General features: G+C 48.9%; 1 protein-coding gene across 2 annotated transcripts in view; it reads left to right on the top strand.

The window, feature by feature from the left end:
• The first annotated feature begins 1,795 nt into the window (after window positions 1-1,795).
• LOC110517923 overlaps window positions 1,796-15,303 on the top strand; it is a 50,907-nt gene continuing 37,399 nt past the window's right edge. The window contains exons 1-3 of one of the 2 annotated variants that reach the window (XM_036972517.1): window positions 1,796-2,009; window positions 3,856-3,962; window positions 15,118-15,250. In XM_036972517.1, the coding sequence (XP_036828412.1) occupies window positions 3,869-3,962; window positions 15,118-15,250 (227 nt within the window). In that variant the 5' untranslated portion in view covers window positions 1,796-2,009; window positions 3,856-3,868. The remainder of the gene's footprint in view (window positions 2,010-3,855; window positions 3,963-15,117; window positions 15,251-15,303) is intronic. The other variant, XM_036972516.1, reaches the window with a different exon arrangement.

The following is a 15,303-nucleotide window of genomic DNA, read 5'->3' as shown; positions in this document are numbered from 1 at the left end:
GAGACCCTGGCTGGGAGGACTTCAGGTCTGGCCTCCCCCTCTCCACACTGGCCGGGCTGGGAGGACTTCAGGTCCGCTGGTCCTTGCAGAAGACCACCTCAGTGCTGCAGGAGATGCTGTACCGGGAAGAGAGGCAGGAGGCTGGGCAGGAGGAAAGGAGGATGAGGGAGGAGGAAGAGAGGCAGGAGGCTGGGCAGGAGGTTGGACAGGAGGATGAGGGAGTAGGAAGAGAGGCAGGAGGCTGGGCACAAGGAGTAGAGGCAGGAGGATGAAAGGGAGCAGAAATAGGCCGGAGGAGGTGATGCAGGAGGAGATTAGGCAGGAGGCCGGGCAGTGTAATGACATCACACAGTACTGGTACTTGTGTGTAATGACTCATCAGCGAAAACAACGTAGTAATGTCAGGCAGCCTGTCATTTTCGTGTTTATACTTTTTCATAACGACAACCACAATGGATGAAATGACTGGCGGAGAAACAATCGGAACCATTTCCATGTTTTGCCCACTAGGTTTTATGGGTAGTATGACATTTCCACTGTTGAGGCTCAACAATGGCACGGATACAACGATGAGCCCTCTATTCATCTCTATGGCAATTACACCCGGAGAAATATAATGAATAGAACGGTCTTGGACCCTCTAACCCCTGGCAATCTGACCGGTGAACTCATTGGTGGACACACACAATGGCTGCCTGGTATTGTGATGCGATCGTTTCCGTGGTAATGTAGAATGTTCATTCTATTGATGTTTAACTGATGGGCTTCATGCAATGGAAGGTATGGTTCTGTAATGTCTGTTTAGTTCGTATTGGATTTTTCTGGGATGATTTGTATTTATTAAGGATCCCCATGGATCCCGTCTTCCTGGGGGTCCAGCAACATTAAGGCAGTTATATACCATTTAAAATATTACAGTACATTTGATAACACATTAAATGTGTTACCCCAGGCCACTATTCTACTACTCTACATATCTACAATACAACATTCCCCCCATGTGTATGTGTGTGTGTCTTATCATGTGTATGTGTGTGTGTGTGTGTGTGTCTTATCATGTCTGTGTGTGTGTGTGTCTTATCATGTCTGTGTGTGTATCTTCACAGTCCCCGCTGTTCCAGAAGATGTATTTTCACCTGCTTTTTAAATCTGATTCTACTGCTGGTATCAGTCACCTGATGTGGAATAGAGTTCCATGTAGTCATGGCTCTATGAAGTACTGTGCGCCTCCCATAGTCTGTTCTGGACAAACCTCCGGTGGCATGTCTTGTGAGCTGTGTGCTAGTCGTTTAAACAGACACCTCGGTGGATTCAACATGTCAATACTGCTCACAAATACAAGTAGTGATGAAGTCAATCTCTCCTCCACTTTGAACCAGGAGAAATTAACATGCATATTATTAATGTTAGCTCTCTGTGTACATTTAAGGGCCAGCCAAATCAACAAATCCCAGCACATATTGATGGGTACACTTCCTGCTTTGCCCCTATGTGCTCGCAATGTCTGCCAGTCCAACCATTATGCCATCGTTGGGGACCGCCGTTCTATTCATTATATTATATTTCTATGATTATACCCTTGTCGGCTGGGTCGTCACTCTTTACTACTGCCACAAAGTCATAACCCCGCTTAAACCTTAAACCTTAATCAAAGTGCTAAAACCGAACTTTAAATGAAGACCAAAAAAGTTGAGTACATTTTTTGTTACGACGAAAATCCAAATTTGTAACGTTGTTGCCGTGGTAACTAGGGAACGCTTCTCGACCGGTCGCCAAGGTGACGCGGGTTCCGTCACGTCCGGTCTGAGGTTTCCGGAACCCGGCGCGAAAAAATAAATTCAACAGGAAAACAGAAGTCGTGAGAAGGAACCGTCCCCCTTTCTTTTTTTTTTCGGATAAACTACTTTTAATTAATTTACTCCTTATATATATTACATCTAACGGTGTCGGTTTCTCACTCTTTATAACCCGTATTGTCAACTAAGAAGTGATCCATTTTTCAAGCAAAGGTAACTTTAACTAACTAGTCACATCCGCTTTTGATACTCCTTTAACTACAGTCAGAGACCGTATGAAAATAAACATGTGCTTTCTCTGGTCAAAGTTGTGTGTTTTGGGTTGTGTCGAGGCAGAGTTAGTTGGTTAGATATTGAATATGATTATTTAGCCTCTGTGCACCTTCAGTAATTATCTATTTATCTCCACCATTCAGAATTGAAAGTAATGGTTTGTTTCCCCCCTAACTAGTGACATTAAACTAGTTGTCTACAGATCATTGAAGTTGAAGCAGTGTGGGGTTTATAGTGAAGGATATACAATGCAGTGTGTGTGGTTTATAGTGAATGATATATACTGCAGTGTGGGGTTTATAGTGAAGGATATACAATGCAGTGTGGGGTTTATAGTGAAGGATATACAATGCAGTGTGTGTGGTTTATAGTGAATGATATATACTGCAGTGTGGGGTTTATAGTGAAGGATATACAATGCAGTGTGGGGTTTATAGTGAAGGATATACAATGCAGTGTGGGGTTTATAGTGAAGGATATACAATGCAGTGTGGGGTTTATAGTGAAGGATATACAATGCAGTGTGTGTGGTTTATAGTGAAGGATATATAATGCAGTGTGGGGTTTATAGTGAAGGATATATACTGCAGTGTGGGGTTTATAGTGAAGGATATACAATGCAGTGTGTGTGGTTTATAGTGAAGGATATATACTGCAGTGTGGGGTTTATAGTGAAGGATATACAATGCAGTGTGGGGTTTATAGTGAAGGATATACAATGCAGTGTGTGTGGTTTATAGTGAAGGATATATACTGCAGTGTGGGGTTTATAGTGAAGGATATACAATGCAGTGTGTGTGGTTTATAGTGAAGGATATATACTGCAGTGTGGGGTTTATAGTGAAGGATATACAATGCAGTGTGTGTGGTTTATAGTGAAGGATATATACTGCAGTGTGTGGTTTATAGTGAAGGATATATACTGCAGTGTGGGGTTTATAGTGAAGGATATATACTGCAGTGTGGGGTTTATAGTGAAGGATATACAATGCAGTGTGGGGTTTATAGTGAAGGATATACAATGCAGTGTGGGGTTTATAGTGAAGGATATATACTGCAGTGTGGGGTTTATAGTGAAGGATATACAATGCAGTGTGGGGTTTATAGTGAAGGATATATAATGCAGTGTGTGGTTTATAGTGAAGGATATACACTGCAGTGTGGGGTTTATAGTGAAGGATATACACTGCAGTGTGTGGTTTATAGTGAAGGATATACAATGCAGTGTGGGGTTTATAGTGAAGGATATATAATGCAGTGTGTGTGGTTTATAGTGAAGGATATACAATGCAGTGTGGGGTTTATAGTGAAGGATATATAATGCAGTGTGGGGTTTATAGTGAAGGATATATAATGCAGTGTGGGGTTTATAGTGAAGGATATATAATGCAGTGTGGGGTTTATAGTGAAGGATATATAATGCAGTGTGTGTGGTTTATAGTGAAGGATATACAATGCAGTGTGGGGTTTATAGTGAAGGATATATAATGCAGTGTGGGGTTTATAGTGAAGGATATATAATGCAGTGTGGGGTTTATAGTGAAGGATATATAATGCAGTGTGGGGTTTATAGTGAAGGATATACAGTGCAGTGTGGGGTTTATAGTGAAGGATATACAATGCAGTGTGGGGTTTATAGTGAAGGATATATAATGCAGTGTGGGGTTTATAGTGAAGGATATATAATGCAGTGTGGGGTTTATAGTGAAGGATATATAATGCAGTGTGGGGTTTATAGTGAAGGATATACAGTGCAGTGTGTGGTTTATATAAATATATTTTGCAGGTTGTTTGGAGACATGAATCCAGAAGACGTGGTTATCATTCTCAGTGATGATGATGATGTGTCCATCAACGACTCGGTCTGCATCGTCGAAGACATCCAGAACCACGGTGAGACGTCAGCAAAGACAGTTTGTAGGAAGATAAAAGGGGAAAGAACAGGGAAGTGAAAGGAGAGAACTCAAGATAACCACGTCAGCACTTCCAGAGTGTCAACCTCTGTGAACTTTAGTCCAGTGCTTTCTATATCTATATCATCTATATCTATATCATCGATACCATCTACATCTATATCGACTATATCTATATCATCTATATCATCGATAACATATCTATATCATCTATATCTATATCATCGATACCATCTATATCTATATCAACTATATCTATATCATCGATACCATATATAATCTATATCTATATCATCTATATATCGATGCCATATATATCTATATATCTATATGATCTATATCTATATAATCTATATCTATATCATCGATACCATATATCATCGATACCATATATCATCTATATCTATATAATCGATGCCATATATATCTATATCATCTACAACTATATCATCAATGCCATATATATCTATATCATCTACATAATCAATGCCATATATCTATATCATCTATACCATATATATCTATATAATCGATGCCATATATATCTATATCATCTATACCATATATATCTATATCATCTATATCATATATATCTATATGGTCTGTTCAATGCAGCCACAGCAGGGATGACGGGCTTCATTCCCAATTCGTAGAAAATACATTCTCCCTTCATTTCTTAAGAAAATCACTAACAGGCCGATTGACTTGAGTCTCTTTCAACTTCCGAGTGCCTATCTAATATAACAATACAACTAAATAATTTGAATGATTTGAGCTGAAGTCTGTGTTGCACTTTGAATAATCAACCGCAGACATGCCGTGCCTGTCTGAACTCTGAACTCTGAACCAGTCTGGAAGCTGACTGTTGTATTTATGAAGGCAGTAGGAGAACAACTGTGGGTAGGTCTGCTTAATGTGTGTGTGTGTGTGTGTGTGTGTGTGTGTGTGTGTGTGTGTGTGTGTGTGTGTGTGTGTGTGTGTGTGTGTGTGTGTGTGTGTGTGTGTGTGTGTGTGTGTGTGTGTGTGTGTGTGTGTGTGTGTGTGTGTGTGTGTGTGTGTGTGTGTGTGTGTGTGTGTGTGTGTGTGTGTGTGTGTGTGTGTGTGTATCCACAGTGTACAAAACATTAGGAACACCTGCTCTTTTTATGGAGTTAGATCAGATTTAATATTGCAGACTGAAGCTTCCATCAATGTAATTGTCTTCATCATTTCCCCCATATATTCTTTTGTAAATATATCATGCAGGAGATCAGTCTAAACCCCCGTGGTCTCTGTATCCCCCGTGGTCTCTGTATCCCCTGTGGTCTCTGTATCCCCTGTGGTCTCTGTATCCCCCGTGGTCTCTGTATCCCCTGTGTATATATTATACCCAGTAGATCAGTCTAAACCCCCGTGGTCTCTGTATCCCCTGTGTATATATTATACCCAGTAGATCAGTCTAAACCCCCGTGGTCTCTGTATCCCCTGTGTATATATTATACCCAGTAGATCAGTCTAAACCCCCGTGGTCTCTGTATCCCCTGTGTATATATTATACCCAGTAGATCAGTCTAAACCCCCGTGGTCTCTGTATCCCCCGTGGTCTCTGTATCCCCCGTGGTCTCTGTATCCCCTGTGGTCTCTGTATCCCCTGTGGTCTCTGTATCCCCTGTGGTCTCTGTATCCCCCGTGGTCTCTGTATCCCCTGTGGTCTCTGTATCCCCCGTGGTCTCTGTATCCCCTGTGGTCTCTGTATCCCCTGTGGTCTCTGTATCCCCTGTGGTCTCTGTATCCCCCGTGGTCTCTGTATCCCCTGTGGTCTCTGTATCCCCTGTGGTCTCTGTATCCCCTGTGGTCTCTGTATCCCCCGTGGTCTCTGTATCCCCCGTGGTCTCTGTATCCCCCGTGGTCTCTGTATCCCCCGTGGTCTCTGTATCCCCCGTGGTCTCTGTATCCCCCGTGGTCTCTGTATCCCCTGTGGTCTCTGTATCCCCCGTGGTCTCTGTATCCCCTGTGGTCTCTGTATCCCCTGTGGTCTCTGTATCCCCCGTGGTCTCTGTATCCCCGTGGTCTCTGTATCCCCCGTGGTCTCTGTATCCCCTGTGGTCTCTGTATCCCCCGTGGTCTCTGTATCCCCTGTGGTCTCTGTATCCCCTGTGGTCTCTGTATCCCCTGTGTATATAGTATACCCAGTAGATCAGTCTAAACCCCCGTGGTCTCTGTATCCCCTGTGGTCTCTGTATCCCCTGTGGTCTCTGTATCCCCTGTGGTCTCTGTATCCCCTGTGTATATAGTATACCCAGTAGATCAGTCTAAACCCCCGTGGTCTCTGTATCCCCTGTGGTCTCTGTATCCCCTGTGGTCTCTGTATCCCCTGTGGTCTCTGTATCCCCCGTGGTCTCTGTATCCCCCGTGGTCTCTGTATCCCCCGTAGTCTCTGTATCCCCTGTGGTCTCTGTATCCCCCGTGGTCTCTGTATCCCCTGTGGTCTCTGTATCCCCTGTGGTCTCTGTATCCCCTGTGGTCTCTGTATCCCCTGTGGTCTCTGTATCCCCCGTGGTCTCAGTATCCCCTGTGGTCTCAGTATCCCCTGTGGTCTCTGTATCCCCTGTGTATATAGTATACCCAGTAGATCAGTCTAAACCCCCGTGGTCTCAGTATCCCCTGTGGTCTCTGTATCCCCCGTGGTCTCTGTATCCCCTGTGGTCTCTGTATCCCCTGTGGTCTCTGTATCCCCTGTGTATATAGTATACCCAGTAGATGAGTCTAAACCCCCGTGGTCTCTGTATCCCCTGTGGTCTCTGTATCCCCCGTGGTCTCTGTATCCCCTGTGGTCTCAGTATCCCCTGTGGTCTCTGTATCCCCCGTGGTCTCTGTATCCCCTGTGGTCTCTGTATCCCCTGTGGTCTCTGTATCCCCTGTGTATATAGTATACCCAGTAGATTAGTCTAAACCCCCGTGGTCTCTGTATCCCCTGTTGTCTCTGTATCCCCTGTGGTCTCTGTATCCCCTGTGGTCTCTGTATCCCCTGTGGTCTCTGTATCCCCTGTGTATATAGTATACCCAGTAGATGAGTCTAAACCCCCGTGGTCTCTGTATCCCCTGTGGTCTTTGTATCCCCTGTGGTCTCTGTATCCCCTGTGGTCTCTGTATCCCCTGTGGTCTCTGTATCCCCTGTGGATATAGTATACCCAGTAGATGAGTCTAAACCCCCGTGGTCTCTGTATCCCCCGTGGTCTCTGTATCCCCTGTGGTCTCTGTATCCCCTGTGGTCTCTGTATCCCCTGTGGTCTCTGTATCCCCTGTGGTCTCAGTATCCCCTGTGTATATAGTATACCCAGTAGATGAGTCTAAACCCCTGTGGTCTCTGTATCCCCCGTGGTGTCTGTATCCCCCGTGGTCTCTGTATCCCCTGTGGTCTCTGTATCCCCTGTGGTCTCTGTATCCCCTGTGTATATAGTATACCCAGTAGATCAGTCTAAACCCCTGTGGTCTCTGTATCCCCTGTGTATATAGTATACCCAGTAGATGAGTCTAAACCCCCGTGGTCTCTGTATCCCCTGTGTATATAGTATACCCAGTAGATCAGTCTAAACCCCTGTGGTCTCTGTATCCCCTGTGTATATAGTATACCCAGTAGATCAGTCTAAACCCCTGTGGCCTCTGTATCCCCTGTGTATATAGTATACCCAGTAGATCAGTCTAAACCCCCGTGGTCTCTGTATCCCCTGTGGTCTCTGTATCCCCTGTGGTCTCTGTATCCCCTGTGGTCTCTGTATCCCCTGTGGTCTCTGTATCCCCTGTGTATATAGTATACCCAGTAGATCAGTCTAAACCCCTGTGGCCTCTGTATCCCCTGTGTATATAGTATACCCAGTAGATCAGTCTAAACCCCCGTGGCCTCTGTATCCCCTGTGGTCTCTGTATCCCCTGTGGTCTCTGTATCCCCCGTGGTCTCTGTATCCCCCGTGGTCTCTGTATCCCCTGTGGTCTCTGTATCCCCTGTGGTCTCTGTATCCCCTGTGGTCTCTGTATCCCCTGTGGTCTCTGTATCCCCTGTGGTCTCTGTATCCCCTGTGGTCTCTGTATCCCCCGTGGTCTCAGTATCCCCCGTGGTCTCTGTATCCCCCGTGGTCTCTGTATCCCCCTTGGTCTCTGTATCCCCCGTGGTCTCTGTATCCCCTGTGGTCTCTGTATCCCCTGTGTATATAGTATACCCAGTAGATCAGTCTAAACCCCTGGGGTCTCAGTATCCCCCGTGGTCTATGTATCCCCTGTGGTCTCTGTATCCCCTGTGGTCTCTGTATCCCCTGTGTATATAGTATACCCAGTAGATCAGTCTAAACCCCTGTGGTCTCAGTATCCCCCGTGGTCTCTGTATCCCCTGTGGTCTCTGTATCCCCCGTGGTCTCTGTATCCCCCGTGGTCTCTGTATCCCCCGTGGTCTCTGTATCCCCCGTGGTCTCTGTATCCCCCGTGGTCTCTGTATCCCCCGTGGTCTCTGTATCCCCCGTGGTCTCTGTATCCCCCGTGGTCTCTGTATCCCCTGTGGTCTCTGTATCCCCTGTGGTCTCTGTATCCCCTGTGTATATAGTATACCCAGTAGATCAGTCTAAACCCCCGTGGTCTCTGTATCCCCCGTGGTCTCTGTATCCCCTGTGGTCTCTGTATCCCCCGTGGTCTCTGTATCCCCCGTGGTCTCTGTATCCCCCGTGGTCTCTGTATCCCCCGTGGTCTCTGTATCCCCTGTGGTCTCTGTATCCCCTGTGGTCTCTGTATCCCCTGTGGTCTCTGTATCCCCTGTGGTCTCTGTATCCCCCGTGGTCTCTGTATCCCCCGTGGTCTCTGTATCCCCCGTGGTCTCTGTATCCCCTGTGGTCTCTGTATCCCCCGTGGTCTCTGTATCCCCCGTAGTCTCTGTATCCCCCGTGGTCTCTGTATCCCCCGTGGTCTCTGTATCCCCCGTGGTCTCTGTATCCCCTGTGGTCTCAGTATCCCCTGTGGTCTCAGTATCCCCTGTGGTCTCTGTATCCCCTGTGGTCTCTGTATCCCCTGTGGTCTCTGTATCCCCTGTGGTCTCTGTATCCCCCGTGGTCTCTGTATCCCCTGTGGTCTCAGTATCCCCTGTGGTCTCAGTATCCCCTGTGGTCTCAGTATCCCCTGTGGTCTCTGTATCCCCTGTGTATATAGTATACCCAGTAGATGAGTCTAAACCCCTGTGGTCTCTGTATCCCCTGTGTATATAGTATACCCAGTAGATCAGTCTAAACCCCTGTGGTCTCTGTATCCCCTGTGTATATAGTATACCCAGTAGATCAGTCTAAACCCCTGTGGCCTCTGTATCCCCTGTGTATATAGTATACCCAGTAGATCAGTCTAAACCCCCGTGGTCTCTGTATCCCCTGTGGTCTCTGTATCCCCTGTGGTCTCTGTATCCCCTGTGGTCTCTGTATCCCCTGTGGTCTCTGTATCCCCTGTGTATATAGTATACCCAGTAGATCAGTCTAAACCCCTGTGGCCTCTGTATCCCCTGTGTATATAGTATACCCAGTAGATCAGTCTAAACCCCTGTGGTCTCTGTATCCCCTGTGGTCTCTGTATCCCCCGTGGTCTCTGTATCCCCCGTGGTCTCTGTATCCCCCGTGGTCTCTGTATCCCCTGTGGTCTCTGTATCCCCCGTGGTCTCTGTATCCCCCGTGGTCTCTGTATCCCCTGTGGTCTCTGTATCCCCCGTGGTCTCTGTATCCCCTGTGGTCTCTGTATCCCCTGTGGTCTCTGTATCCCCTGTGGTCTCTGTATCCCCCGTGGTCTCTGTATCCCCTGTGGTCTCTGTATCCCCTGTGGTCTCTGTATCCCCTGTGGTCTCTGTATCCCCCGTGGTCTCTGTATCCCCTGTGGTCTCTGTATCCCCCGTGGTCTCTGTATCCCCTGTGGTCTCTGTATCCCCTGTGGTCTCTGTATCCCCTGTGGTCTCTGTATCCCCCGTGGTCTCTGTATCCCCTGTGGTCTCTGTATCCCCTGTGGTCTCTGTATCCCCTGTGGTCTCTGTATCCCCCGTGGTCTCTGTATCCCCTGTGGTCTCTGTATCCCCCGTGGTCTCTGTATCCCCTGTGGTCTCTGTATCCCCTGTGGTCTCTGTATCCCCCGTGGTCTCTGTATCCCCTGTGGTCTCTGTATCCCCCGTGGTCTCTGTATCCCCTGTGGTCTCTGTATCCCCTGTGGTCTCTGTATCCCCTGTGGTCTCTGTATCCCCCGTGGTCTCTGTATCCCCTGTGGTCTCTGTATCCCCTGTGGTCTCTGTATCCCCTGTGGTCTCTGTATCCCCCGTGGTCTCTGTATCCCCTGTGGTCTCTGTATCCCCCGTGGTCTCTGTATCCCCTGTGGTCTCTGTATCCCCTGTGGTCTCTGTATCCCCTGTGGTCTCTGTATCCCCCGTGGTCTCTGTATCCCCTGTGGTCTCTGTATCCCCTGTGGTCTCTGTATCCCCTGTGGTCTCTGTATCCCCCGTGGTCTCTGTATCCCCTGTGGTCTCTGTATCCCCCGTGGTCTCTGTATCCCCCGTGGTCTCTGTATCCCCCGTGGTCTCTGTATCCCCCGTGGTCTCTGTATCCCCCGTGGTCTCTGTATCCCCCGTGGTCTCTGTATCCCCTGTGGTCTCTGTATCCCCTGTGGTCTCTGTATCCCCCGTGGTCTCTGTATCCCCCGTGGTCTCTGTATCCCCCGTGGACTCTGTATCCCCTGTGGTATCTGTATCCCCCGTGGTCTCTGTATCCCCCGTGGTCTCTGTATCCCCTGTGGTCTCTGTATCCCCCGTGGTCTCTGTATCCCCCGTGGTCTCTGTATCCCCCGTGGTCTCTGTATCCCCTGTGGTCTCTGTATCCCCTGTGGTCTCTGTATCCCCCGTGGTCTCTGTATCCCCCGTGGTCTCTGTATCCCCCGTGGTCTCTGTATCCCCCGTGGTCTCTGTATCCCCCGTGATCTCTGTATCCCCCGTGATCTCTGTATCCCCCGTGGCATTGTATCCCCCGTGGCATTGTATCCCCCGTGGTCTCTGTATCCCCCGTGGTCTCTGTATCCCCCGTGGTCTCTGTATCCCCCGTGGTCTCTGTATCCCCCGTGGTCTCTGTATCCCCTGTGGTCTCTGTATCCCCTGTGGTCTCTGTATCCCCCGTGGTCTCTGTATCCCCCGTGGTCTCTGTATCCCCCGTGGTCTCTGTATCCCCTGTGGTCTCTGTATCCCCTGTGGTCTCTGTATCCCCCGTGGTCTCTGTATCCCCTGTGGTCTCTGTATCCCCCGTGGTCTCTGTATCCCCTGTGGTCTCTGTATCCCCCGTGGTCTCTGTATCCCCCGTGGTCTCTGTATCCCCTGTGGTCTCTGTATCCCCTGTGGTCTCTGTATCCCCCGTGGTCTCTGTATCCCCCGTGGTCTCTGTATCCCCCGTGGTCTCTGTATCCCCCGTGGACTCTGTATCCCCTGTGGTATCTGTATCCCCCGTGGTCTCTGTATCCCCCGTGGTCTCTGTATCCCCCGTGGTCTCTGTATCCCCTGTGGTCTCTGTATCCCCCGTGGTCTCTGTATCCCCCGTGGTCTCTGTATCCCCCGTGGTCTCTGTATCCCCTGTGGTCTCTGTATCCCCTGTGGTCTCTGTATCCCCCGTGGTCTCTGTATCCCCCGTGGTCTCTGTATCCCCCGTGGTCTCTGTATCCCCCGTGATCTCTGTATCCCCCGTGGCATTGTATCCCCCGTGGCATTGTATCCCCCGTGGTCTCTGTATCCCCCGTGGTCTCTGTATCCCCCGTGGTCTCTGTATCCCCCGTGGTCTCTGTATCCCCCGTGGTCTCTGTATCCCCCGTGGTCTCTGTATCCCCCGTGGTCTCTGTATCCCCCGTGGTCTCTGTATCCCCCGTGGTCTCTGTATCCCCCGTGGTCTCTGTATCCCCTGTGGTCTCTGTATCCCCCGTGGTCTCTGTATCCCCCGTGGTCTCTGTATCCCCCGTGGTCTCTGTATCCCCTGTGGTCTCTGTATCCCCTGTGTATATAGTATACCCAGTAGATCAGTCTAAACCCCCTGTGGTCTCTGTATCCCCTGTGTATATAGTATACCCAGTAGATCAGTCTAAACCCCTGTGGCCTCTGTATCCCCTGTGGCCTCTGTATCCCCTGTGGCCTCTGTATCCCCTGTGGTCTCTGTATCCCCTGTGGTATCTGTATCCCCTGTGGTCTCTGTATCCCCTGTGGTCTCTGTATCCCCTGTGGTCTCTGTATCCCCTGTGGTCTCTGTATCCCCTGTGGTCTCTTTATCCCCCGTGGTCTCTGTATCCCCCGTGGTCTCTGTATCCCCCGTGGTCTCTGTATCCCCCGTGGTCTCTGTATCCCCTGTGGTCTCTGTATCCCCTGTGGTCTCTGTATCCCCTGTGGCCTCTGTATCCCCTGTGGTCTCTGTATCCCCTGTGGTCTCTGTATCCCCCGTGGTCTCTGTATCCCCCGTGGTCTCTGTATCCCCCGTGGTCTCTGTATCCCCCGTGGTCTCTGTATCCCCTGTGGTCTCTGTATCCCCTGTGGTCTCTGTATCCCCTGTGGTCTCTGTATCCCCTGTGGTCTCTGTATCCCCTGTGGGCTCTGTATCCCCTGTGGTCTCTGTATCCCCTGTGGTCTCTGTATCCCCTGTGTATATAGTATACCCAGTAGATCAGTCTAAACCCCTGTGGTCTCTGTATCCCCCGTGGTCTCTGTATCCCCTGTGGTCTCTGTATCCCCTGTGGTCTCTGTATCCCCTGTGGTCTCTGTATCCCCTGTGTATATAGTATACCCAGTAGATCAGTCTAAACCCCTGTGGTCTCTGTATCCCCCGTGGTCTCTGTATCCCCTGTGGTCTCTGTATCCCCTGTGGTCTCTGTATCCCCTGTGGTCTCTGTATCCCCTGTGTATATAGTATACCCAGTAGATGAGTCTAAACCCCTGTGGTCTCTGTATCCCCTGTGGTCTCTGTATCCCCTGTGGTCTCTGTATCCCCTGTGTATATAGTATACCCAGTAGATCAGTCTAAACCCCCGTGGTCTCTGTATCCCCTGTGGTCTCTGTATCCCCTGTGGTCTCTGTATCCCCTGTGGTCTCTGTATCCCCTGTGGTCTCTGTATCCCCTGTGTATATAGTATACCCAGTAGATCAGTCTAAACCCCTGTGGTCTCTGTATCCCCTGTGGTCTCTGTATCCCTTGTGGTCTCTGTATCCCCTGTGGTCTCTGTATCCCCTGTGGTCTCTGTATCCCCCGTGGTCTCTGTATCCCCTGTGGTCTCTGTATCCCCTGTGGTCTTTGTATCCCCTGTGGTCTCTGTATCCCCTGTGTATATAGTATACCCAGTAGATCAGTCTAAACCCCTGTGGTCTCTGTATCCCCTGTGGTCTCTGTATCCCCTGTGTATATAGTATACCCAGTAGATCAGTCTAAACCCCTGTGGTCTCTGTATCCCCTGTGGTCTCTGTATCCCCTGTGTATATAGTATACCCAGTAGATCAGTCTAAACCCCTGTGGTCTCTGTATCCCCTGTGGTCTCTGTATCCCCTGTGTATATAGTATACCCAGGAGATCAGTCTAAACCCCTGTGGTCTCTGTATCCCCTGTGTATATAGTATACCCAGGAGATCAGTCTAAACCCCTGTGGTCTCTGTATCCCCTGTGTATATAGTATACCCAGGAGATCAGTCTAAACCCCGTGGTCTCTGTATCCCCTGTGGTCTCTGAATCCCCTGTGTATATAGTATACCCAGTAGATCAGTCTAAACCCCTGTGGTCTCTGTATCCCCTGTGTATATAGTATACCCAGTAGATCAGTCTAAACCCCTGTGGTCTCTGTATCCCCTGTGTATATAGTATACCCAGTAGATCAGTCTAAACCCCTGTGGCCTCTGTATCCCCTGTGTATATAGTATACCCAGGAGATCAGTCTACACCCCTGTGGTCTCTGTATCCCCTGTGTATATAGTATACCCAGTAGATCAGTCTAAACCCCTGTGGTCTCTGTATCCCCTGTGTATATAGTATACCCAGTAGATCAGTCTAAACCCCTGTGGTCTCTGTATCCCCTGTGTATATAGTATACCCAGTAGATCAGTCTAAACCCCTGTGGTCTCTGTATCCCCTGTGTATATAGTATACCCAGTAGATCAGTCTAAACCCCTGTGGTCTCTGTATCCCCCGTGGTCTCTGTATCCCCTGTGGTCTCTGTATCCCCTGTGTATATAGTATACCCAGTAGATCAGTCTAAACCCCTGTGGTCTCTGAATCCCCTGTGGTCTCTGTATCCCCTGTGTATATAGTATACCCAGTAGATGAGTCTAAACCCCTGTGGTCTCTGTATCCCCTGTGGTCTCTGTATCCCCTGTGTATATAGTATACCCAGTAGATCAGTCTAAACCCCTGTGGTCTCTGTATCCCCTGTGTATATAGTATACCCAGTAGATGAGTCTAAACCCCTGTGGTCTCTGTATCCCCTGTGTATATAGTATACCCAGTAGATCAGTCTAAACCCCTGTGGTCTCTGTATCCCCCGTGGTCTCTGTATCCCCTGTGGTCTCTGTATCCCCTGTGTATATAGTATACCCAGTAGATCAGTCTAAACCCCTGTGGTCTCTGTATCCCCTGTGTATATAGTATACCCAGTAGATCAGTCTAAACCCCCGTGGTCTCTGTATCCCCTGTGTATATAGTATACCCAGGAGATCAGTCTAAACCCCTGTGGTCTCTGTATCCCCTGTGTATATAGTATACCCAGTAGATCAGTCTAAACCCCTGTGGCCTCTGTATCCCCTGTGTATATAGTATACCCAGTAGATCAGTCTAAACCCCTGTGGCCTCTGTATCCCCTGTGTATATAGTATACCCAGTAGATCAGTCTAAACCCCTGTGGTCTCTGTATCCCCTGTGTATATAGTATACCCAGTAGATGAGGCTAAACCCCTGTGGTCTCTGTATCCCCTGTGTATATAGTATACCCAGTAGATTAGTCTAAACCCCTGTGGTCTCTGAATCCCCTGTGTATATAGTATACCCAGTAGATCAGTCTAAACCCCTGTGGTCTCTGAATCCCCTGTGTATATAGTATACCCAGTAGATCAGTCTAAACCCCTGTGGTCTCTGTATCCCCTGTGTATATAGTATACCCAGTAGATCCGTCTAACTGCAGCAGGTCACATGATCCTGAAGGAGAAGAGGACCTGGTCGTTACCTTCTGTCAGAGAGGAGAGGTGCTGCCTCACGCACGCTATGATTGTACCGCACACACCTTCACGTGAGTCACGCGCACACCTTCACGTGGGAGACACACACACACCTTCACGTGGG

The sequence above is a fragment of the Oncorhynchus mykiss genome, unplaced genomic scaffold (genome assembly GCF_013265735.2).
Source record: "Oncorhynchus mykiss isolate Arlee unplaced genomic scaffold, USDA_OmykA_1.1 un_scaffold_169, whole genome shotgun sequence".
NCBI classification, from domain to species: Eukaryota; Metazoa; Chordata; class Actinopteri; order Salmoniformes; family Salmonidae; genus Oncorhynchus; species Oncorhynchus mykiss.
The sequence above is the reverse complement of the archived record's forward strand: the minus strand, read 5'-3'. Positions and strand labels throughout refer to the sequence as shown.